This window comes from Hermetia illucens, chromosome 3 (genome assembly GCF_905115235.1).
Source record: "Hermetia illucens chromosome 3, iHerIll2.2.curated.20191125, whole genome shotgun sequence".
NCBI classification, from domain to species: Eukaryota; Metazoa; Arthropoda; class Insecta; order Diptera; family Stratiomyidae; genus Hermetia; species Hermetia illucens.
In genome coordinates this window covers 61,561,041-61,583,819 of record NC_051851.1, presented here as the reverse complement: position 1 = coordinate 61,583,819, position 22,779 = coordinate 61,561,041, and the positions used below count along the sequence as shown (strand labels likewise).

At 42.2% G+C, this 22,779-nt stretch overlaps 1 protein-coding gene across 1 annotated transcript in view; it reads left to right on the top strand.

Moving 5' to 3' along the window:
* LOC119653090 overlaps nt 1-20,241 on the top strand; it is a 108,443-nt gene extending 88,202 nt beyond the window's left edge. Inside the window, exons 4-6 of the mRNA XM_038057593.1 lie at nt 980-1,090; nt 1,191-1,487; nt 17,989-20,241. Coding sequence (XP_037913521.1) covers nt 980-1,090; nt 1,191-1,487; nt 17,989-18,390 — 810 coding nt within the window. The 3' untranslated portion in view covers nt 18,391-20,241. The remainder of the gene's footprint in view (nt 1-979; nt 1,091-1,190; nt 1,488-17,988) is intronic.
* The last annotated feature ends 2,538 nt before the right edge of the window (nt 20,242-22,779 follow it).

Below are 22,779 nucleotides of genomic sequence, written 5' to 3'. Positions count from 1 at the left end.
GAGTGAACTCAGGGTAATAATCTTCTAAAGGGTACTGTAATCCTGTAGTGCACCGTCACGGTCTTTAATGAAGTGTTCTAACACACTTCAAGGCCCTGATCCAATTGGATCTGGGAACTGTGAAACAATTGTGTTTCGTCGTAACGTGGGGATCACACCAAAAATAAGGAGAGAAATTTCCGCCCTTTCCCTCATAATCCATAACACTCCCATTTCGACTGTGAACGAAGTCACCTACCTAGTCAGTTACGGCTTAAGATGCTGTGCCGCCTTCCAGTATCTGTTAGGCTATAAATAGCATTTCAACTTTTCTTGCATCGATGAGGAACTTCTTCCCCGGCAACTCTTTCCCAATAATTAGTCACCGACCTGCACCTGTTTCATTATCTCTTGGATAAATATGTGTACAATATGGAGGTATATCCTAGGATTCTTACCGTTGCTTACTTTTATAATTGCTTACCTGGGAGCAGTTGCTTTTTTCCAATTTCCGTCTCTTGGTGGTTAGTTGCCTGTGAAGCTATCAGTTGCACCATTGGATGAAGTATGTACTTCTGGGGACAGATGGAATTCGGCGACTAAATATCATATGAGAGGTTGATAAACTGTCACCGATACTCTGTTTCTCTCTTCAACATAATCTTCTCTCATATTTTACTCCGGCACCTAACTTATAAAAAAAGCGTTGAATTCGCCCTACAGGATTACAGTTGTCATCAACCCCAAGAAAGGAATTTAATTTGAACTGCTGACGGGAAACCACCAGTAAATAGAAGTTCGGGAGCTTGTCGTGGAAACCTTTGCATAGGGACTATTAGTGCAAATAAAAACCATATTTTCTCTTTTCGCATCTCGCCCTCTTACAATTCCGTACCGTTACAGCAGACAGAAAAACCAAACAAACAAATAACAAAGAAAATACCAACCCCAACAATGATAAAACCCATAATCTCACTCCAACATCATTCTTTATTCGCAGGCAGCCTTATACTCCGTTCGGTGGTACTTTGAAAATGAGGAATTCTACAGATACGTGCCAAAGGAGCAGCCACCCTCGAGAGTTTTCACAATATCCGGTGTACCAGTGGATGTAAGTAGATGGATACAACTGTCGGCAAAGCAACCGCTGGAATTTAATCAATTTCTGTTTTTTTCTTCCCATCTCGGCTTTCGCATCCTTGTACATGCAGATACAAAGGTCCAGCGAGCATAGCGTAATAATACGCACGGTGTCACGTAATCATTCGGGCAGCTATCAATGTGAAGTTTCTGCGGACGCGCCATTGTTTCACACGGAATCGAGCACGGCCACCATGTTGGTTGCTGACCTGCCCGAATCGGAGCCAGTTATCTCCATTCTTGGCATGGCTGGTCCGGATCATAAACGCATTGTTCATAGCCATGAAACATTTAAGGCTCACTGTGCCGCAGGCCCATCCCATCCGCCCGTTAATTTCACTTGGTTCGTGAACGGCATCAGATTTCCGGTAAGTACTGGTCCGCTTCATAAAATATCATCGTCATTGTTGGCATAAATCGGAAAATGCCAATAAAAATGTCGGCTAGGAAAAATCAAATATTCGATATTTCCGATAAAGCGGGATCATCCGGAATCCAACCCGATTTGGCTAGGGGTTGCCACTACTATCTGCGTATTTAACAAGTTAATTTTTTAATTAAATAAAGAGGAAATCCGCCGGGAATACTTGCGTTGAATATATTTGCAATTCTTCAATATTTTAGCGGCGCTCGGTAGAATCATCAAGTACATTTCATTTTCCAACAGTGTGGAGTGGATGCCTCATGACCCCATTCCGCTCCTTTTGACAAGCAATTGATTGATAACTTCAATTTATGTGAGGAACGGGAAGTGACGTGGAGTAGGAATCATTGCAGGAAAACGTATTTGAGGAGCATTCGAAAGTAGATGTTTTTATGCGAGGACAGAGACCTTCCCTGATTATAATCCTTAACCAAACCGGGAAGTGTAGTAATTATCCGAAGTACCATGTAAAACAGCTACTTTATCATATAAGCCTCCTATGTTTACTTCGCAAGAATACTACGTGTCCGGATAGCTCAGTGGTTAGAGCACTAGGCTGTCATACGGAAGGTCGCGGTTCAAATCTCACTGGTGGCAGTGGAATTTGCATCATGATTTGACGTCGGATACCAGTCCACTCAGCTGTGAATGAGTACCTGAGTCAAATCAGGGTAATAATCTCGGGCGAGCGCAATGCTGACCACATTGCCTCCTAGTGTACCGTTACGGTCTTGAATGAAGTGCTCTAACACACTTCAAGGCCCTGATCCAATATGGATTGTTGCGCCAACGATTATTATTATTATTAAGAATACTGCATCAAACTAAGAGTTTTGTTTGTTTTTTGTCCTTTGTGGAGCTCCAACCGTTTAGAGTGAACGAGGTTTATCTCTACAAATTGCTTACTTCCTATTCCGCGAATTGGATATTATTTATTTTACTATTTTTCCTGTGCCAAAATTGTTATCGGCCTCACTAACCTTCATGGCCCTACCGAGTCTGGGAAGCCTGCCCAAGATATGATATCAAAATCGTACTTCCAGGTTTTAACAACCAAATAGGCTCCAAACCCATACTCAGGCGATACGTCTGCTTCAATAGCTTACATAAAACTACCAATGATAACGGACTGCGGGTTATCCAACTAGCAGGGTCGCATAAAATGGTTGTTGGGAATAACTGGTTTGCACGGAAAGCGATTCAGAAACGAGCATGGGCGTTTCCTGACGCGACCTTCAACCAAACTGACTATGTTTTAATCGAACATCACCACTACTCAGTCTAGATTATCGTCAGAACATATAGGGGAGACAATATAGACTTGATCACTATATCGTCTATATTGTCTCCCCTATATTGCTCCAGCTAGAATTAACACACTACTTCGGATTCCTTCTAATAATCAGGTGAGAGTGAATCTTGGAGCCCTCCGTAACATCTAAAAGGGGGAAATATATGCCGCAATCATCGCAACTAAAAGAGGTCCTGGAAGGCAGTGGCAAGTGATATTCACAACCACCTGAAGAATGTTATCAATGATATGGCTATAAATATATTTGGCCCCAATCGCAAACTAAGTGAGTTTAAGCAAGGAAAGGAATGGAAGAATCTTGAATACCGGCCAATGCTGCAAACTCAAAGAGCTTTGCACGAGCATCGCATTATTAATTCCGTCGAGTAGAGAAGCAATTTCACCGACAACAAAAGGAAGTCTAAGAAAACCTATAGGTCTGTGAACTCGAGAAGTAGAGGAGACAACCACACCAAGCGTGGAAGTGTTACAAACAAATCATCATCCAGTTGTGGTACGGCTAAGCCCAGGATGAAAGAGGAGTGAAGCCATCGAATGAAAAGTGAGCCGGGCGACATAAGTAACGCCTGTTTAAAACACAAAAAGGAGAAACCGGGGTTATGCGGTTGAACGAAGCAGCAGGCCAGCAAATCCCGAAAAGAAAAAAGGACTAAACTTGTTCGTAAGGAGGACGGCTAAAGCTGCCGAAGTAACTCACGTAGCCGCTGCTTCTGGATTAGGGAATGGATCTTCCAAGGCGAATGTGGAACGATGCAAAAAGGTGGCGCCTCGAAAGATAAGACCAGAGGTGATCATCATCTCCAAACTAGGGGAAGGATCATACGCTGACATTCTCAGTAGAGTGAAAGTAAACCCTGAATTCATAAATTTTCGAGACAACATCAAATGCATTAGAATGAGCACCTATGTTGGAGCTCAAGAAATCAAGTTGTAACTGCGGAAGGGTAAGCCGACAGGACTAGCAGACTTGTGATCACTACAGTCTGCCAGGATGTAGATGAGATCACCATGAAGGAGGAAGTTCGCGAGGCTTTGAAAAATAATTCAATCCTATCGGGCTACCAGAATAAGCAGTGAAATGCTGAAGAAAGCCTACTGTGGAACACAAACCGTCATCATAGCAGTAAAGAGAATACGAATAGGCTGAGTTATGTGCCGGATTTGGGAACAGTTAGCGCTGAACATATGGTGTAGATACCTTGGCTTCGGTCACATTGCGAAGGCCTGCACCAGCCCTATTGGCAGATTGAAGCAAATGAGAAGATGTGGAACGGAAGGCCATACTAGCAAAGACTGTTGAGTTGACCCAAGTTTCTTACTGTGCAGAGCAGAGGAGGGTATGGATCATCGGTAAATCATGGATGATAAAGATACAAATTAATGAACAGAGAAAGAAAATGCCTTTCCAATTGGCCCGGTTTATCATCAAGTAGATGGCGGACTCACTACTCCCTTACATTTCTAAACACAAACTTCAACCTCAACCATTGCTAGGCGGCGCAGAATTTGCTGTCGCAAGCCACCTGTGAGGAAAATATCGATGTGGTCATAGTTAATGAGCCATATTGGAATCATGTTGGTGATATTTGGGTCGAAGATCAAGCGGGTCAAGCAGCGCTATGGGCCTGCGGAAAATAAGCCTTCCAGACAATTATGAAGCACCCGGACCAAGCCCTCATCACAGCAAAGGTGAAAGGAAATCACATTCACAGCTGCTGTGCTCCCCTCTGCACTACACTTGCCGAGTATGAGCTGATCCTGAGTGCTTTGGTTCCGTAGCTACGTTCTTCGTGGCGCTCAGGCGGAATATATCAACCACATCATGCTGTCCCGGTCAGTAGGAAAAGCATAAGCTGCTGTTGCCTCCCAAGTCCAATAAGTCACCTGGAGACCCAGCATCATGTTGCACGATCTGCTTCTAGATAGGTGATGAAGAGAGTTATTTAGAAAAGAGTCCTGCCCATTGTCGGAAGCAGCAATTGCTTGTCGGAGCACCAATAACATATAGTTTTTAGCGTGCCCATTCTACGGTGAGTGCAATACGCATGGTCATATAATCTGGCGAAAGTGCTCGGTCGACTGAAACCAAAATAGATAGGCGTTATCTGACATAGGAATGTCCAGGTATTTAGCGAGTCTGGTATGAAACTACCCCTCAGAGAAAACTCTCTGGTATGGAATAGATGAGGGCCCCAAAAAGCACATTGTCACAGCGGATACCACAGAGCTCGGCACTGGGCCCCCTGTTTGGGAATGTCATGTATAATGGGGCCCTTCTCATCACAGAGGGGGATCACAACTGCCGACTTTGCAGATGATCTAACTTTGGTTTTTATAGTAAAGCACCCAGATGATGTGGAGGTCTGCGGAACGACAGCAGAGAGAGCAGTAAAGTCCTGGATAGAAAGAGCCGGGCAAACCTCAGTGAACGAGAAAACGCAAGCCGTAGAAAGAAGAACATTGTGAAAGTGAAAGTCGGTGGATATACGGTCGTGTCAAAAGCCACTACTGAATGCTCGAGGGTGATAATTGCTGCAGAACTGAGCTTCGAGGAACAACCATACATGCATGCAAAAAGGCAGCCCTTAACACCGAGGTACTTACAAAAATGTTACCGAATATTATTATTAATAATTAACGATAAATAAAAGACCTAAACTTTTGTATAAAATAATTTTAAAACAACCAAAACGTCTGCGGATTCGATCAATTTCATTATGTCGTGATTGCTGTTGTTGTGTTTGATGTGCACGAACTCGTTGCATTCCAAGCCCGTCTACCTCATTATAACTCACTGAATAACGCAATTCTGACATAGCAATACGATTATTTTCTTGATCTGTGTCTCTCTGGTCATCAGTGCGGTCAGCACGTGAGGTAGCTCTTCGCACATTTGATTGACTGCGACGACCTAAGTCAGGTCGTCTTCTCCTCGGCATCGTAAATTGTAAATAATCAAAGTGAGAAAATTTTTCGCTCACTTAGCAGTAAAGTGTTACAATCCCAAAATATCAAAAAACAAGTCGGGAAACCGGAAGCTAGACGCTTCAGGTATGAAAGGTTTTGTGTATTTCTTTTATAAAGAGATTTGAGTGTGCATTTGTCCCATTAGTATGTAGCACGTTATGCATATATTATGTGAAAATATCCACTTTCAAGTGACATTGACATTCATAGTCTTGAATTTGCACAGAAGCGACAGTTTTGACCTAGTATAACTTTGTTAGTAATAGTGCGATGTTTATCAAATTTGGCTCTATGATGTAGTCTACATTGTTTCAAAATTTCATGATTCTAGGGTAAATTTAAGGGGGGTTTTCCTGTCAATTACTAAAAATTATAGTAATGTACTATTATTAACTTTATTTGAACAGGCATCGATATGGAGCCTAGGCACCATATAGTGGCAGCCCCCTGATTTTTCAGATTTTTCGGTTGGGTAGTTTCTGAGAATGGGTTCGTTAGAGAAATGATCACTTCCAACCCCCCGCACTCCCTACGTTTTCAATAAATGTCAAAACTAAGACCGGCTTCGAAAAGTAATGACTGAGACTTTTAATTTGATACCCCACATGACTATATTTGATGAAAAAAAAATGTGCACCCCCCTTTTGTATGTATGGGACCCCCCCCCCCCTTAAATTCAACGTAAAAGGATGTAACTCACTGTATGCGTGAGCGTTCACAGTTCCCACCTTTCTACCAAATTTAGTCTCAATCGCTACCACCATCTCTGAGAAAAATGCGTGTGACAGACAGACAGACTATAATCTATACGAACGAGTAATCTATAACAGATTAATTCGAATTGCCGAAAAGGATGGCGGTCTCTCCGAAAATCAGTTCGGTTTTCGAAAGGGGAGGTCTACAACCGATGCACTTGTCCTAGTAGCTAACACAGCTAAGACCGCACTTGACGAGGGCAAATGTTGTGCAGTGATTACACTTGATGTGAAGAATGCCTTCAATTCCGCTAGATGGAGCAAGATACTTGAGTCCCTAATCAACTTAGGCGTGGCGAAGTACCTGGTGCGTATTGTTGTCGACTTCCTAATCGATAGGACTCTGTGCTGCGAGTCAGATGAAGGAATGAAATCCTACCAAACGACATGCGGAGTTCCACAAGGGTCTGTCCTAGGGCCACTCTTGTGGATTATTATGTATAACGGGGTACTGACCCTAGACCTTCCTACTGGTGTGGCCTCCATTGGTTTCGCGGACGATATTGGTGTGACGGTTGTTGCACGCCTTCTCGAGGAAGCTGAGCTCTATGCAAATGAAGCAGTCTATGAGATTAAATCCTGGTTAGAGAATGCTGGTCTACAGCTCGCAGAGCATATGACTTATTACCAAGCGGAGAAAGTGCACTTCCATGAAGATCAAAGTTGGAACGCAAACAATTTATTCCAAGCCTGCACTTAAGTACCCAGGTGTAATGATTGACCAGAGGTTGAATTTCAGATTGCATGTGGAGGGTGCAGCAACCAAGGCATATAACATTGGAGCGCTGGTTGCGAGAATGCTACCAAATATAGGTGGCCCAAGGCCGAGCCGTCGACTCCTTATTTCAAGGGTGGTCACAACGTACCTCACCGGAGAATCTCCTGCCCGTCGGCGACAGTTCGCACGAGATGAAACTGTCGCGGAATGGCAAGAGAAGTGGAACGAGTCAGAAAAAGGCCGTTGGACTCACAAAATCATATGGGATATCCGGAAATGGATCGAACGACCTCACGGCGAAGTAGGTTTCGACCTAACTCAATTCTTGAGCGGACACGGAGGCTATCGAGCATATCTGTATCGATTTGGGCGTGATGATTCGCCATATTGCCCACAGTGTGCAAACATTCCAGAGGACGCAGAACACGTCTTTTTTCACTGCCCCAGATTCGAAACCCAAAGGGCTACATTAGAAGCTACAACCGGGGAGCTCTTTACACCCGAAAATATCATGGAGCTTATGGTGAAAGCCAAGGGGATATGGACCGAAGTTGAAAAAGTTATTACAGCCATCGGAAAGAAGCTTAGACAGGAGGAAGTCATCCGAAAAAATGAACGCGAGAGGAACACGAATGTTGACATGAGCGCAGAATAAATTCTGATCCAGCCCCGCGACGTAATACCAAATGGGAGTCCCGCGGGGAGAGTGGAAGGAGAAGGAGGTGGTTTTAGTGGGTAAGAGTCCCACATAACCGTGTGGCAGGAGCCTGCGGTAGCTTTTGAAACTTTCCACCTTGCATCGGGGAAAAAAAAAGACAGACAGACAGACAGTAAACCGATTTTAATAAGGTTTTGTGTTTAAAGAGCACATTACCTGGAATGTCAGTATCACAAAGGATCGCCAAAGTAAAGAAAGTTATAGCGCACTCATAGATATCGTAACACAATATCGTAATACTTCTTTCCCTGTTCTAAAGTGCAACAGGATGGATTGACATATTAGTTGGTTGTCAAATCTAATGTCAAATATTATCGTTGCGTTCAGAAATTTAATTTGTAACAAAACTTAATATCTAGTCTAGGTCTAGGTAGTCTAGTTTGGTCTTGAAATATTTATAGAAATTCAGAGAAGGTTTAAACGGTGAGAAACAAAAATACTAAACTAAAAATACTAAACAACATGTTCTGAGCTGTGAAACATTTGATGTCTTTTGTCTTTCTAGAAATAAAAGATTGTCACTTGGTTATCAAATATTTCTAGTTGCGTTAAAAAATTTGTCCATTTCATAGCTGTAATATGAGGTCCGATAAACACAGTGAGTGATTGAACTTTATTAAATATCAATAAAGTTCAAATTGACTCTAAATTTTATTTAGAAAAAAACGTTTATATGGGAAGAAGAAAAGTGCTGTTTTTAGGGTTTTACCGGCAATTATTCGAATTTTTCTCACCTTTTAAACCTCCCCTAGACCTCCAAGGACATTTCAAAACCAAGATAACATAAATCCGTTCAGCCGTTCTCGAGTTTTAGCGAGACTAACGAACAGCAATTGATTTTTATATATAAGATAATCGTTCGCACTTCATTCAAGACGATAATGGTGTACTACGGAAGACTGTAGGAGGCCATGTAATCACCTTTACGTTCGCCAGAGGTTATTACCCTGATTTGACTCAGGTACCTATTTACAGTTGAGCTGACTGATATCCGACATCCAATCACGATAGCAAATCCCACTGCCACTAGTGAGACTTGAACCGCGACCTTCCACTACGGCAGCCCAGCCCTCTAATCAGTTGAGCCATCCAGGCACTGAATATTCTGCGGTCCGAAATACAATTCTCGCGAGTGTGGTACATTCTCCTTTACTCGACACATGTGTCGGCAGCGTTGCTTGCAATTTCTCAGAGATGGGTTTACGGGCTGATTGTTTTGAGAGTTTGCCGTCATTTCAGAACCACAGCAGATGATGCAGTGCGGGGTCGCGGTCATTATCCCTGTCGCCACTTCGACGAAAGAATTGAATGTGCCATATCATGCAGGATATATGAGTGGCATACAGAACGCAGGAATGTGGAAAGGTCAAGGTCGAATGATATCTAGCAACGCAGATTGGACGAGTCTACGAAGGGTTACTGGACGCACAGGTTCATTTACAAATATGGAGAGTCCAACTACCACATTACATACTGTCTCACCGGATACGGTGGTTTCTACACGCAGTAACTGCGCCAGTTTAGGTTCCATCATTCACCGAGCATGTGGGTTTCCACTGACCACGGTTCGCAAGATAGAGGAGATGCCTGAATGAAACGTTGGGTAGGATCGCGAGCCTGTGGAATATAGTTTGGGAGACGCTGGGTTCGAAAGCGAATTGGTTTACGATTTCCTCGTCAAAATGCAGCAGGAGTTACTGAACGGCTGGCTTTTAAGGGGTCGAATCTCCCACGGGCTCGTTTGAGTGGCGGAGTAGACGTGTTTTTCGACAATCTTTCACCTCTATATAAGAAGAAGATAAGGAGATATCAGCAGTGTAGCACTTATACAGGAATTACGTTGCTGATTTCTATCTATAAGATATTCTTCGCTATCTTGCTAGACTAAATAGACCCATACGTCCGTCCATACCATAATGGCAATATTATGTAGGAAAAGAATTCATGGCAGGTCATGCTTTGGATGGAGCGATGACGTTGACCAGGACGCAGACAACATTTATGGATATAGAACTGGTAGACCTTAGTTGAAGAACCGGGGTATCCGAAGTTCCTTACTAAGGCAGACCGACCGCGGATACCAGCTTGATGATAATGCTAATATTTGCTAATGAACAATATTTTTGTATGAAAGTATTTTGTTTGCGGTAGAATTATTCACAGCTTGTTTCCGACATTAGGTTCGAGGTAACTCTTCAGGCGCTGGTTCACTTTTACCTAAGGAGAAAGAGCACCTAAAGTACTCGTAACTATTAAGAAATATTTTTCTATCCTTTCACGTTCTGGCTTTCATCCCAATCTCTTAGCAGAAGGTTATAGTAGTTTTCGCACCGAATACTGGGAAAAATGAATAATCAGCTTGGCATCGTTCGCGCTGAAATATTTCGAAAATCGGTTGAGTGTCACATCGGCGAGAAGGCGCTAGTGTCTAACCCACTAAATGAAAACGAACATGCACACCAACGTGGAAAATCCTTTGAGCCTACTCTTCAGTCCTTGGTTTCAAAGATAGATTGCGTAATTCTACAAGGCAAGTGTGGGGTGTTCATAGATATTGAAGGTTTCTTTGATTGAAGTCTGTGAGACACATGCTAACACAGAGTTCTCGGAACGGTGTGTACACCGCGCCTTTGATATGATTGACAGTTGGTGCTTCAACAGTGGTCTTGCAGTAAATCCAAATAAAATCACAATATAAATTTAAATTCCAGAGATAAAAACATAATCCTTCAACTCTCCGAGAAAGGGGAATATCTGAGAGTTATATAAAAGAAGATACTTTTTTTGGAACTGAACGTGGGGACTTAGGCCTCATGCATTGCAATAAGAGAAGCTCATAGACTAATTCGTCTAGATCTATAACGAAACAGCGAATGTGAGACGGTGCAGTGTTCTGTTTCGTAGAAGATATAAAATTATTCTCAAACGTAGAGAAAATTTCGGCCAATTAGAAGAATGTGTGGCGGGATAAATTGAAGATCTCTACATCATTATCTTCACCTCCATTATCAGTGGCGAAACAACTGGTATCCTGTTTATGCCTTCCTTAGTAAAGAGCTCTAGACATCCCGATTCCCTAGTAACTGTCTTATCTCCTGGTATATACCATCGCCCCATATGAGGCAGGGTCTGACACGTCCTCTTTCTTTAACATAGATATTGCCCTTATTGACTTTCTTCGTTGGAATGCGAATTAAGTGTCTCATCCATCGTAATCAATTCGGCGGGATTTTATCCATAACTATACGATCATGGTATCGTTCATAAATTTCATCATTATATAAGCTACGGGATCGTTCATCCTCATGTAGGAAGCTAAATACGTTTTGAAATATTATTCTTTCTCTGGTCGAGAGATCACAATTTTCTTGCTAAGAACCCAAGGCTCCGAGGAATACGAAGGCATTTAGATTGGAGCAGTTTTTGTAAGCTGAAATAGCTTCTGTTGGCTGCCAATATTTTTCTCGTTTGACCAGTCCGATGTTGTTGGTTGGTTGGATTTTGGTGCTGACGTTGCCACCAAATATTTTCGTCTTGTCTTCATTTATGTGCAGCCCCAGATCTCGCGTCGCCTGCTCATTCCGGATGAAGGCAGTTTGTACGTCTCGACTCGTTTTTGCCATGATGTTGATATCGTCAGTAAGGGGCAGTGGTTGGGTGGACTTAAGGAGGCTGGTACCCCTCACATTTACCTCAGCATCACGGATCACTTTTCCCAGTGTCAAGTTAAAAAGGACGCATTATAGAGCATTCTCTCGTCTTATACCGTTGTTGATGTCGAATGGTCACGAGAGTGGCGGATTTTATCTGGCCTCGCACATTGGTCAGGGTCACCCTAGTGGATCTTCCATTTTTGCTGTTTTCATTTGGCCAGTGCCATGAAGGAGCCTCGGACAGGATGGATTTTACAACGACGAACACAGCAACGACAACGGATTAACGATTTGTGCATTATCTCATGGAACGTGTGCTCACTGTACAGCCGAAGAGCCACTACACCTTTTATTATAGCGGCCATACAATAAACCATGTGCTCCGAGTAGGTTTCGTACTCAGCCAAAAAATGAAACCTGCTGTTATCGGCTTTGAAAATATAAGCGAAAGGCTATGCATCTGCATTTCCGAAACAAGTTTAGAAATATGAGCCCCATAAACATTCACGCCCCTACAGAGGAGACTGCAGAGTCGAAGAAGGATACCTCCTACGAGACAGTTGAGCGGACCCTCGAGGCCTGTCCCAAGTATGATATCAAAATCATACTTGGAAATTCACAGTTAAGTAGGGACGGAGCGCTGATTCAGGCGAAACGTCGGCTCCCATAGCTTACATAGGGATACCAATGATAATGGACTCTGGATTATTCAGTTAGCAGTATCGCACGAAATGGTTTTTGCAAGTACCTGGTTGGCGCGGAAAGCGGTCCATAAACATACGTCGGACTCTCCAGACGGGACCACTTTCAACCAAATTGAACGCCGCCACCTCTCAGCCTTGATGAATGGCAGAACATATAGGGGGGCCAATAAAGACTCGGACCATTATGTCGTTGTCATGGTGCTCCGAGTTTTAATTGCGACACGACCTACAATCCCCTCTGATAATCAGATGAGAGTGAATACTGAAGCCATTCACAACACAGCTCTTCGCAATACCTATAAGGGCGAAATGGATGCTGCAATAACCGCAGTCAACAGAGATCCTGGAGATGAAGCATCAACAAATGATGTTCACAACTACCTGAAGAACGTCATCATTGATACGGAACGGCTGGTTTGACGATGAATGTAAACTAGCTAGGGACTGGAAGAATGCTGCATACCGAGTGATGTTGCGTCTTCAAAGAACGCGGGCACCCGCAAAGAATTATCACGAACATTGTCGAGAGGAAAAGCGATTTGACAGACGAAAAAAGGAAGCCTAGAAGAACCAACAAGTCTGTGAACTCGAAAAGTACAGGAAACAACCGCACTAGGCGCGCAAGTTTTACTAACAAGTCAGCAGGATGAAGTCTTATACACCTCGATGCTCATCCAGCCGAGATAAAGACGGAAATCTGATTTCCGACAGAACATCCAATAGGCACATTGGCGCGATGGGTTGGGTACTTTCATGAGCTACTGAGTGAGTTGGAGTTGGAGGCCCCGCCAACTGAAGACGACGGACAAATATTGCCACCACCAAGTATAGGGGAAAGAGTCCGTGCAATTCATCGGCTTAAAAATCATAAGTCGCCAGGACTCAATGAAATTACAGCCGGATTGGTAAATATGGAAGCGACCAATTACAGCAAGTGGTTCATCAACTTGTGCTCAAGGTATGGGACAGCGAATCAATGCCTCACGATTGTCAACGAGGTATTATCTGTTTCGTACATAAAAAGGGAGATATCACATAGTCCAGCAATTATAGAGGTATCACGTCGCTGAGTACCATCTATAAGATATACTCCGCTATCTTGCTAGGCTGGATAGCCCCAAACGTCCAGAACATCATTGGCCCATACCAAAGAGGCATCATTCCAGGCAAATCAGCAACAGATCAGATTTTCTTTCTGCGGCAAGCGATGGAAAAACTGTTGGAATATGGACATTAGTTCCACAATCTATTCGTGGGCTTTAAAGCCGCCTATGATAGCATAGACAGGGTAAAACTAAACACGGCCATGAGAGAATTCGGTATCCCGACGAAATTAATAAAACTGACTAGGATGACCTTCACCAATGTGCGAGGCTAGATAAAAGCAGAAGAATCACTCTCGAGACCATTCAACATCAACTACGGTCTAAGGCAAGAGGATGGCCTATCACGCGTCCTTTTTAACCTGGCCCTCGAGAAAGTGATCCGTGATGCTGAGGTAAATGCGAGATGTATGATCCTCTTTAAGTCCACCCAATTACTGGCCTATGCTGACGATATCGACATCATGGGAAGAACCACCCGAAACGTACGAACTGCCTGCATCTAGATCGAGCAGGCGGCATTGGCGCGAGATCTTGGGCTGGATATCAATGAACGCAGGACAAAGTATATGGGGGCAACGTCAGCACCGAAAAACAACCAACCAACAACATCAAACCGCATTGGTCACACAGGAGGAATAAAGATAGGAGACTACAACTCTGAGACCGTTGACAATTTGTCCTATCTAGGGTCGAAAATCACAACCGATAACAGCTACGATGATGAAATCCGCGCGCGGTTGTTATTAGCCAACAGAGCCTATTTTAGCTTACAAAAACTGTTCCGCTCGAAACGTCTCACCATAGGATCAAAGCTCTTATTGTACAAGACAATGATCTTGCCAGTTCTCATGTATTCCTCTGAGACTTGGATTCTTAGCAAGAAAAATTGGGAACTCTTGGCCGCGTTCGAGAGAAGAATCCTCCGAAGAATTTTTGGCCCCCTACATGAGGATGGACAATTCCGTGGTCTACATTACGATGAAAGCTATGAGCGATACCATGACTGTCAGGTTGTCGATTAAAGCCAACTCAATAGGTTGCTGTGGGTGAGTCACTTAATCCGTGTGAATGAGGTAGATCCAGCCAGAGTTCTATAAAAACAATATCTATGGTAGAAAAAGAGGATTAGGCAGACCGTGCCTGAGATGGAACGATGGGGTAGGTCAGGACGCCAGAGGAATATCGAATTGGTGGACTTCGGCGCAAGACCGGGATGCCTGGCGTTCCTTATTAAGGCAGACCTAGACCGGATACCGGTTGTTGCGCCGTTGATGATGATGATGATTTTACCAGTGCCATTTAATGCGGTTGTTTCTTTGGTTGTTGGTGGTTATGTTGCCACCATATATTATATTTCGGCTTACGTTCTTTAATGTACAGCCCAAAATCTTGCAACACCTGTTCGATCTGGATGGAGGCAGTTTGTTTACCTCCATTTGTTCTTGCCATGATGTCGATATCGCCAGTATACACCGACGGCCTAAAAATGGAACAGGGTTCTGGGGCGGACAAAAAGGGGATGTGTGCCTTTTGTCAGGGGAATATACAAGGGTTTTTCAAAGTATGGTGTATAATAATTCTATCCTGAGAGCAGCAACCTGAGCGATAAAAGGACAGTTATTCTCAAGCGATACCGCAGTCTTTTGATATTCTCAAAAAAATTTCGGGAATGTACAGGGTGCGACAGCATAACTTCCTTTTTTAAAATGCGCACCACTCAGTTAGTTGATGTCATGGCGGAGCGCTAGTGGTCTCGTTCAAGAGGGGATACTGTAAAGTTTAGTCCCGACACGGTTCGGAGCGTGCCTTTGCTGTTGAGGTTTACTTTTCAAGCGGATGTTCGGTTATTGCAACACAGCGTGCATTTCGGAGTCGCTTTAATTTAGCCCCGTTGGCTCCCGTCCCAGACCGCAAATCAATTGTTACATGGGGCACTACATTCAGACAAACTGCAAGTGCGACAAAAGGAAGAACTGAAGTTCCTCGGCCCGTTAGATCACCTGAGAACATTGAAGCAGTGAGAGCGTCAATGTTGCGATCGCCACGGCGTTCTGCGCGCAAACACGCAACTGCCCTTGGACTATCCGATCGTTCTGTGAGAAGAATTCTTCGTGATGATCTTCATTTGCATCCCTATAAGATGGCGATAGTGCAGGAATTTTCAGAACGTGACTTCAATTCTCGGATGAACGCGTGTGAGCTTCTTCTTGATATCGTTCCCGAGGGTGCTATTGTTTTTTTTAGCGATGAAGCCCATTTTCATTTGTGTGGGTCGGTTAACAAACAAAACATGCGCTACTGGGCTGACACCAACCCTCGAGAATTGCATCAAAAGCCTTTGTATTCACCCAAAGTCACAGCGCGGTGTGCAATTTCCTCAGCTGGAATTATTGGTCCCTGATTTTTTGAGGAAAATGAGGTTACAGTGACAGTGAATTCGGACCGGTATGTAAACATGCTACAGAACGGCTAGAAAATTTGGATTTGGGGGACACTTTGTTCCAACAAGACGGTGCAACAGCACACACTTCAAGAGCATCGATGGCTGTTTTGAGGAAACACTTTCCAGGGCGCCTTATCTCAATTAGAGGCGATTTGGAATGGCCGGCACGCTCTCCCGATCTGTCCCCTTGTGATTTTTTTCTATGGAGTTTTTTGAAATTCCGTGTTTATGTGAACCATTCAAGAACCCTACAAGATTTGAAGACCAACATCCAAGAAGAAATTGCCAACATAACACCTGCTATGCAAACAAGAGTCATGACAAACGTCAGAAATCGGTTTACGCAATGTATGGAGAATGGGGGACGTCATCTAACAGATTTGATCTTCAAAATAATGTAAATAAAAACTTTAGACATGTACCTACATTATAAAAAATAAATAAATATTTTCCGATGCATACAACAGTTTTTATTGAGTTTTGAAAAAAGGAAGTTATGCTGCCACACCCTGTAGAATCAGTTTGAACTCTAAATCGGGATTTAACACCGGGGAACTATTCTGGGTATTTTTCCCTTATTGCGTTCAGGCAAATTAAATCTCGGATGCTTTAGCGAAGGAGGGGTTAATTTGATTGAAAGTTGGTCCGTCAGGTGTTGACTTTTTAAATCCAAATAAAACCGCAATGGGAGCATAACCCTTCAACTCGCGGAAGCAATGTTCCACTACCTGAAATTTGCTCGTATCTGAAATTTGCTCGTATTCCAGATTGGAAGCCCCTTTGGAAGCTAACTCTTACAGCCTATTATCTGTGTAGACGGAGCAACGTGGGGACTTGGGTATAATATAACAATGTGGGAATATATTGCTATCATTAGGCCGATGTTCGCTTATGCATCCGAAGAGTGGTAATGTAAGTTAGCTTCACTGCGAAAATCTGTGTATCTGGGTATCACCGTTGCCTTTAGTACGACATAAGACGCAATTCTAGATGCATTATTGAATGGGAGCATCTCATGGACTAATTCGTTTCGATTTATGGGGAAACACCAGAAAAGAGCGGCGCAAAGCATTGGAAGAGTTATTTTGGGGGGACTCAATTTTCTTTTTGTAATGCATTTTCTTTATGGGATTCCCAGAAATCTGTTTGGTAAAAGAAATGAAGTTATCTCCAAACGCAAAGGAAACTGGGAGAAACTAAAAGAATGTTCGGTGGGATCTACTGAGCTCTTCTACACCGAAGGCTCAAAAACAGAACAGGGTTCCGGAGGAAGAGCCTACCTGTCGACTAAAAACGAGAAACAGGCTTCCCTTTGGGACAATATGCAAAGACCTTTCAGACTGAAATGTAAGCGACTTTAATGTCAGCAGCCTAGGAGATTGAGGAGCGACATTGCACTCTCCAGAGATAATGAGGTTACACTGATATCGTCGGGTAGTCTTTAAGCTACTCTGGGTACCGGGTCATTGCGGTCTGCTGCTTTTAAGAACTGGGAACTAGCGCCTCATAAGGATAGGTGGGTGAGCCGAAATGCTGCTAGACCCACCTGGCTATTCCCGTGAAAGCGAAACGAAAAATCTGCAAAGTGTCTTGTCGAATAGTAGGAAATCTGGTGTACATTCTGATTAGCCATAATTCACTGGTTGGGCATATGTTCAGAATTAGGTACCGAAATCCACGGTGACTATGAACAAACACTGAACTTGCGCTATCAAAAGATAATTCAAAAAGTGTTACACAGAATAGATAACCCCACATATAATTTATATATCCTTTGCTTCAAGAAAGTGATTTAAGATATATTTGCGTGCCTAAAGTAGAAAAGAAAAACGGAAATAAAATAAAGCGTGGATTTCCACTTGCTTCATTTCGCGAACAGCAACACATTGAGAAAATTTCACTTCATTGAAATTAGATCTTATGACAGTGTAGATAACAGATAATTGTATTAATAACATATGTGGTGGCATTTAATCGGAAACTGGTTTCTGATTTTGATAGACATATTAGTTGTGCTTCGAATCGCTATGTAAATCATATTTAATTAATCGTTTGTATGCATTTCACAGTCAACCCATTCTGGTCTACGGGATGCCGACATACAATACACTTCAAATGGCCTTAAGGAGGCCTGGTCAGAGTTGGTGGTTCAAGTCGACAATCACATTGTACCAACTTCAAGCCGCAAGTTGATTGTCCGTTGTGAGACAAACATCTACAGTTTATACAGAGGTGCCGCCGAGGCAGAATTAATTGTAATTGGCGATGACTTTTGGTTAAACGGGGGAAAAGTGAGTCCCACAATCGACCAACGGGGCAATCGTGGCGATCCAGATAATTCACCATTAACAGGAGGAGCATGCAGTATCCAAAGTACGCTGTCGACTTCAAGGATTCGAAATAATCTGACGAAATTTCTAGAAGTTCTAGTTATGGTTGCATTTATTTCATTTCCCATTCTGCGATTATAAAGGGCAAAGATTTGAAGATAAATCTATTAAATTTTTGTATATTTGAATTTTAGGAGCTTTTAGTCAAGTGAATGTGAGGAACCACCACCGTATATTGGAACCATGAAAATTGTGCACATTTCGAGTGTATTGTGTTATGTGAGAAATGCCTTAGACTATTCAAACTGGCTTTTAATTCATTCATTAATCAAACGAATTTAAGATCATTGTGCAGCATTTTCGTTCCAAATGGTGGAGGCTTTATGGAGTGTAAAAAATGGTGGGGTGGTTAACACTACCTTGGTTTCTCACGGCACTTACCACTAATGCATCTATTTTATTTATTAATGTACTGTAAATAGTCAAGACAGTCACCTTACTAAGAATGAACTTAATATAATTTTGATAAAACATGATAAATGCCAGTCGAATCTATTATATAATGTATGATATTCTGTTCTTAAATACGTAATTAATTGAAAAAGGATATAGTCTAAGGGAAGCAATCCACAGATGTTGGGTGCAACTAAAAGTATTTAGAAGTTTATGGATGGATAGACCGTGACATTTTATCTCAATTATTCTTTTTAAGAATGTTTTGTATATTTCGTTACTAAAACTGAAGTAAGAGAGTATATTAATAAACAGTGTTAATTTTACTGTAGCTTCAGCTAACGCTCATTGATTGGCCTACATATTTCGATGAAAAGGATCATATTTTGGATTGAACTAACGACGGAAAAGATCGCATGCATATGCAAACTGAGGTTAAATTATAACTTTTAACATTAGTTTTTAATGACCTCAAAAATGAATCTTCAGTTCTTACACATATGCTTGATTAATCCAACCTCAATCAAGAAAAAAATCATTTTATAAGAATAGCAGGCATATGTTAACGATTGGAAGCAAATCTTCATAAAATTCTAGAAAATGATGGACCACGACCATCATAGTTATGTTATTCAATGTTTATTGGTAATGAATTATAGATATATATTTTGCAATAATGGAAATCTGGGATTCAGATCCCATTCTTTTTTGTTGTCTTATTTTATTCCTCGTTCCAATCAATTTATAAGGTAACCAGGACAATAGATGTTAATTAACTAGTCATTTACAGGTATTTAAACAGATAAGACAAGAAAAATGTAAGTTAAGAGTTTTTAAGCAAATGTACAATTATTAATTGAAGCTCACAGCGAAAACATCTTGTATGATTTAAATAAAACTATAAAAAACGAGAAACATTTTAGATAGGTTATAGTGATAACTTCGCTAAAAGTGATGAAACAGGCAAAGTTAAAAAAGTAACAATTTATTTTTTGTGTTTAGGGAGGAAATAATTCTCCATAAATATTGTTACCTATACTAATTACTAATGCTACAATCAAAAACAAAAATATACAAAATAAATTATTTTAGTTCAAAATGATAGCTTGAGTAATAATATGCGAAAGGCTTTATTTAATTCCAATACTTGCGCGGGGGTTATTATCTGTTACGGAACGTAAAATGATCCCAAGAGAAATCTCAAAAAAGGTTGGGAAAACTAAGTTGGTTGCATTACGTGCTAGATAGTATTTCACTTTTTGAATATCCCCAATGGTTTCTATAAATTATTTCACGCGCTACATTATCTTCCCAATTCGTATTTTTAATTTACTTCTTCAGATATTATTATTTGAAATTACTTGAAAAAAATAAAAATAAGTGCTAGGCCTAGTCCAAAGAAGACGAAAGTATGAAGAAAACTATAAACAAAAGGTAGTGAAATAAAACTAAACGAATTAATATTATAATTAAAGCAAATAAAGTGAATATGTGTATAAAATTTATAATAATTTTAAATAAAAACATTATGAGAAAACCAAAAGCTTTATGACTTCTGTTTTCAAAACGTGTGGAAAATTACTCTCGAAAAGCGAAAAGGAGCAAATTGTAAACTTTAGTATGCTACTCATGGTCAAATCAAATAAAACTCGATTCATCTAATGAACTAAAAAAAGCGTATTCAACTCATAAATGCAGCAGCAAAAGATATACTTATCATTTATTTTGAGAGAGTATTGAATGGTATTAGTATAACAGAAGGATGAAGGCGAATCTCCCGCGCCTAAATATGGGGCGAATTGTACCAACTGGCCCTCCAGGTTGGGGATTGGGTAGGGCTGACAACCTTACACGCAAAACGCCTCGGAGTGGATGGATGTTAGAACGGTGAACCCGGCACCGAAAACGGAATAACGATTTGGACATCTTCTCATGGAACGTGTTGCCAAACAATTGGCCGATACCCTGTCCCAATATAAGGCTGATGTAACAGCGTTACAGGAGATGCGTTGGACAGGGACCGGTTTCCTGGAGAAGAGTCATTACACCATATATTATAGTGGCCATCCAGTAAACCATGTGCTCGGAGTAGGTTTCTTAGTCAGCCAAAAAATGAAACCTGCTGTTATCGGCTTTGGAAATATAAGCGAATGGCTAGGCACTCTGCGCTTGCCAGGCAAATTTAGAAATATATATAGAGGAGACTACAGAGTCGGAGAAGATACCTTCTACGAGGCAAAATCATACTTGGGGATTTTAACAGCCAAGTAGGGAAGGAGCCCGTATTCAGGCGACACGTTGGCTCCCATAGCTTACATCAAAATACAAATGATAACGGACTGCGGATTATTCAATAAGCAGTGCCACACCAAATGGTTGTTGAAAGTACCTGGTTTGCGCGGAAAGCGGTCCACAAACAAACGTGGGCCTCTTTAGACGGGACCACTTTCAACCAAATTGACCACGCGTTAATCGAACGCCGCCGCAATATAGACTCGGATCACTATCTCGTTGGCATGGTACTCCGAGCTCGAAAACAACACCACCCAGAATATCTTCTGACAACAGAGATATTGGAGATGAAGCATTGACAAATAATCTTGACAATCACTTGGGAATACGGCCACAAACATACTTGACCCCAGCCGCAAAAAGAGTCGAAACGTCTGGTTGGATTTTATCCACACTATCATGTCACTGTCATACTGTCATGGTATCGCTCATAGATTTCGTCATTATGTAGGCTAAGGAATCGTCAGGTTGTGGATAAAACCGACTCAATGAGTTGCGGTGGGCGGGTCACTTTATCCGTGTGGATGAGGATGATCCAGCCCGGAAAGTTTATAAGGGCAAAAAAGATGACGAGGCAGACTCTGCTAAGATGCAGCGATGGCGTAGGTCAGGACGCCAGACAGCTTTTAGCCATATCGAATTGGTGGATCTCGGCTCAAAACCGGGATGTCTGGAGTTCCTTATTAAGACAGGCCTAGATCGGATACCGGTTGTTGCGCCGTTATCTTACCTTGCCTACTACGAAAGACGAAGGAAAAGCCAGCCGGTGATGTTTCACATAGCTGGTCTTATACCAGTATTAGGAAATGGATCCATGCGGATCGGGCACCCCGAACCTGAGAAGGCTTCCAGCCGATGTCAGCGGAAGGCTCTGCAAAAAAATGCGAGGCACCTTGGGAATGCGTCCATGGGCGTTGCTGTACCTTCAAGGGTCGGATCATCTCTAGGAATCAGACGCAAAAAAATGAAGAGTACACTTATATTTACAAACGTATAGGTGGTAAATTAACTTAACTTAACATCAAACCAACTTCTTTTGTATTGATATCAAGGATGGCTAAGGTGCAGGAGTTTTACTATATGTTTCCTATACGAGACCCATCTTCTTTTTCTTTTTCAGCCTTTGCCCCGTTCGGGGTCGGCGGCCTGCATCAGTTGCGGACTTTCGTTTGGTCAAACCCCTGGTCTGGATGGAGTCGTGAGTCATTCAAATCACCATCAATAAAGCCATTGTTGCCTTTTAGTCGTTTGCTATTTCTGTTCAGATCAATGTTGGCAAGTGAATCCTCGTTAGCCCCAACTACATGACCATACCATCGAGCACGCATCTCTCACTATTTTTCTACGATAAACTGTGGGAGGAGGTCTCTAATTTTTGCTGAGGATGCTGGGAGTCCTGAGAAGCAATTGGAGAGCAATTTACTTCCTCTTTTGTAGTCCACGAACTACTCCTTTTTGCGTTAAACCCACGTTTTCAAAGAAAGAACGAAAACATCACGTTACTAGGTCTCTAATGTCAAGTTACTGGCGAAGAACGGGACTTCGAGGGTGAGCAGCTGAAGAGTGGGTACGAGAAAGTAGATAATAGTTGGATATTTTCGTAACTAAATTTTACCCTAGAGGCCTCTCACTTCTTAGAATATCCCAGATGGATTGGAAAAGGTTTAGTCAAGTTTCCAGGAAAAAACTTTCCTGTGCACGAAATGGTAATATCGGTACGACAGATGAACTGATGGTAAAGGTGGTAATCCTGGAAATGGCATTCGAAACCACCTTGAAAATAGG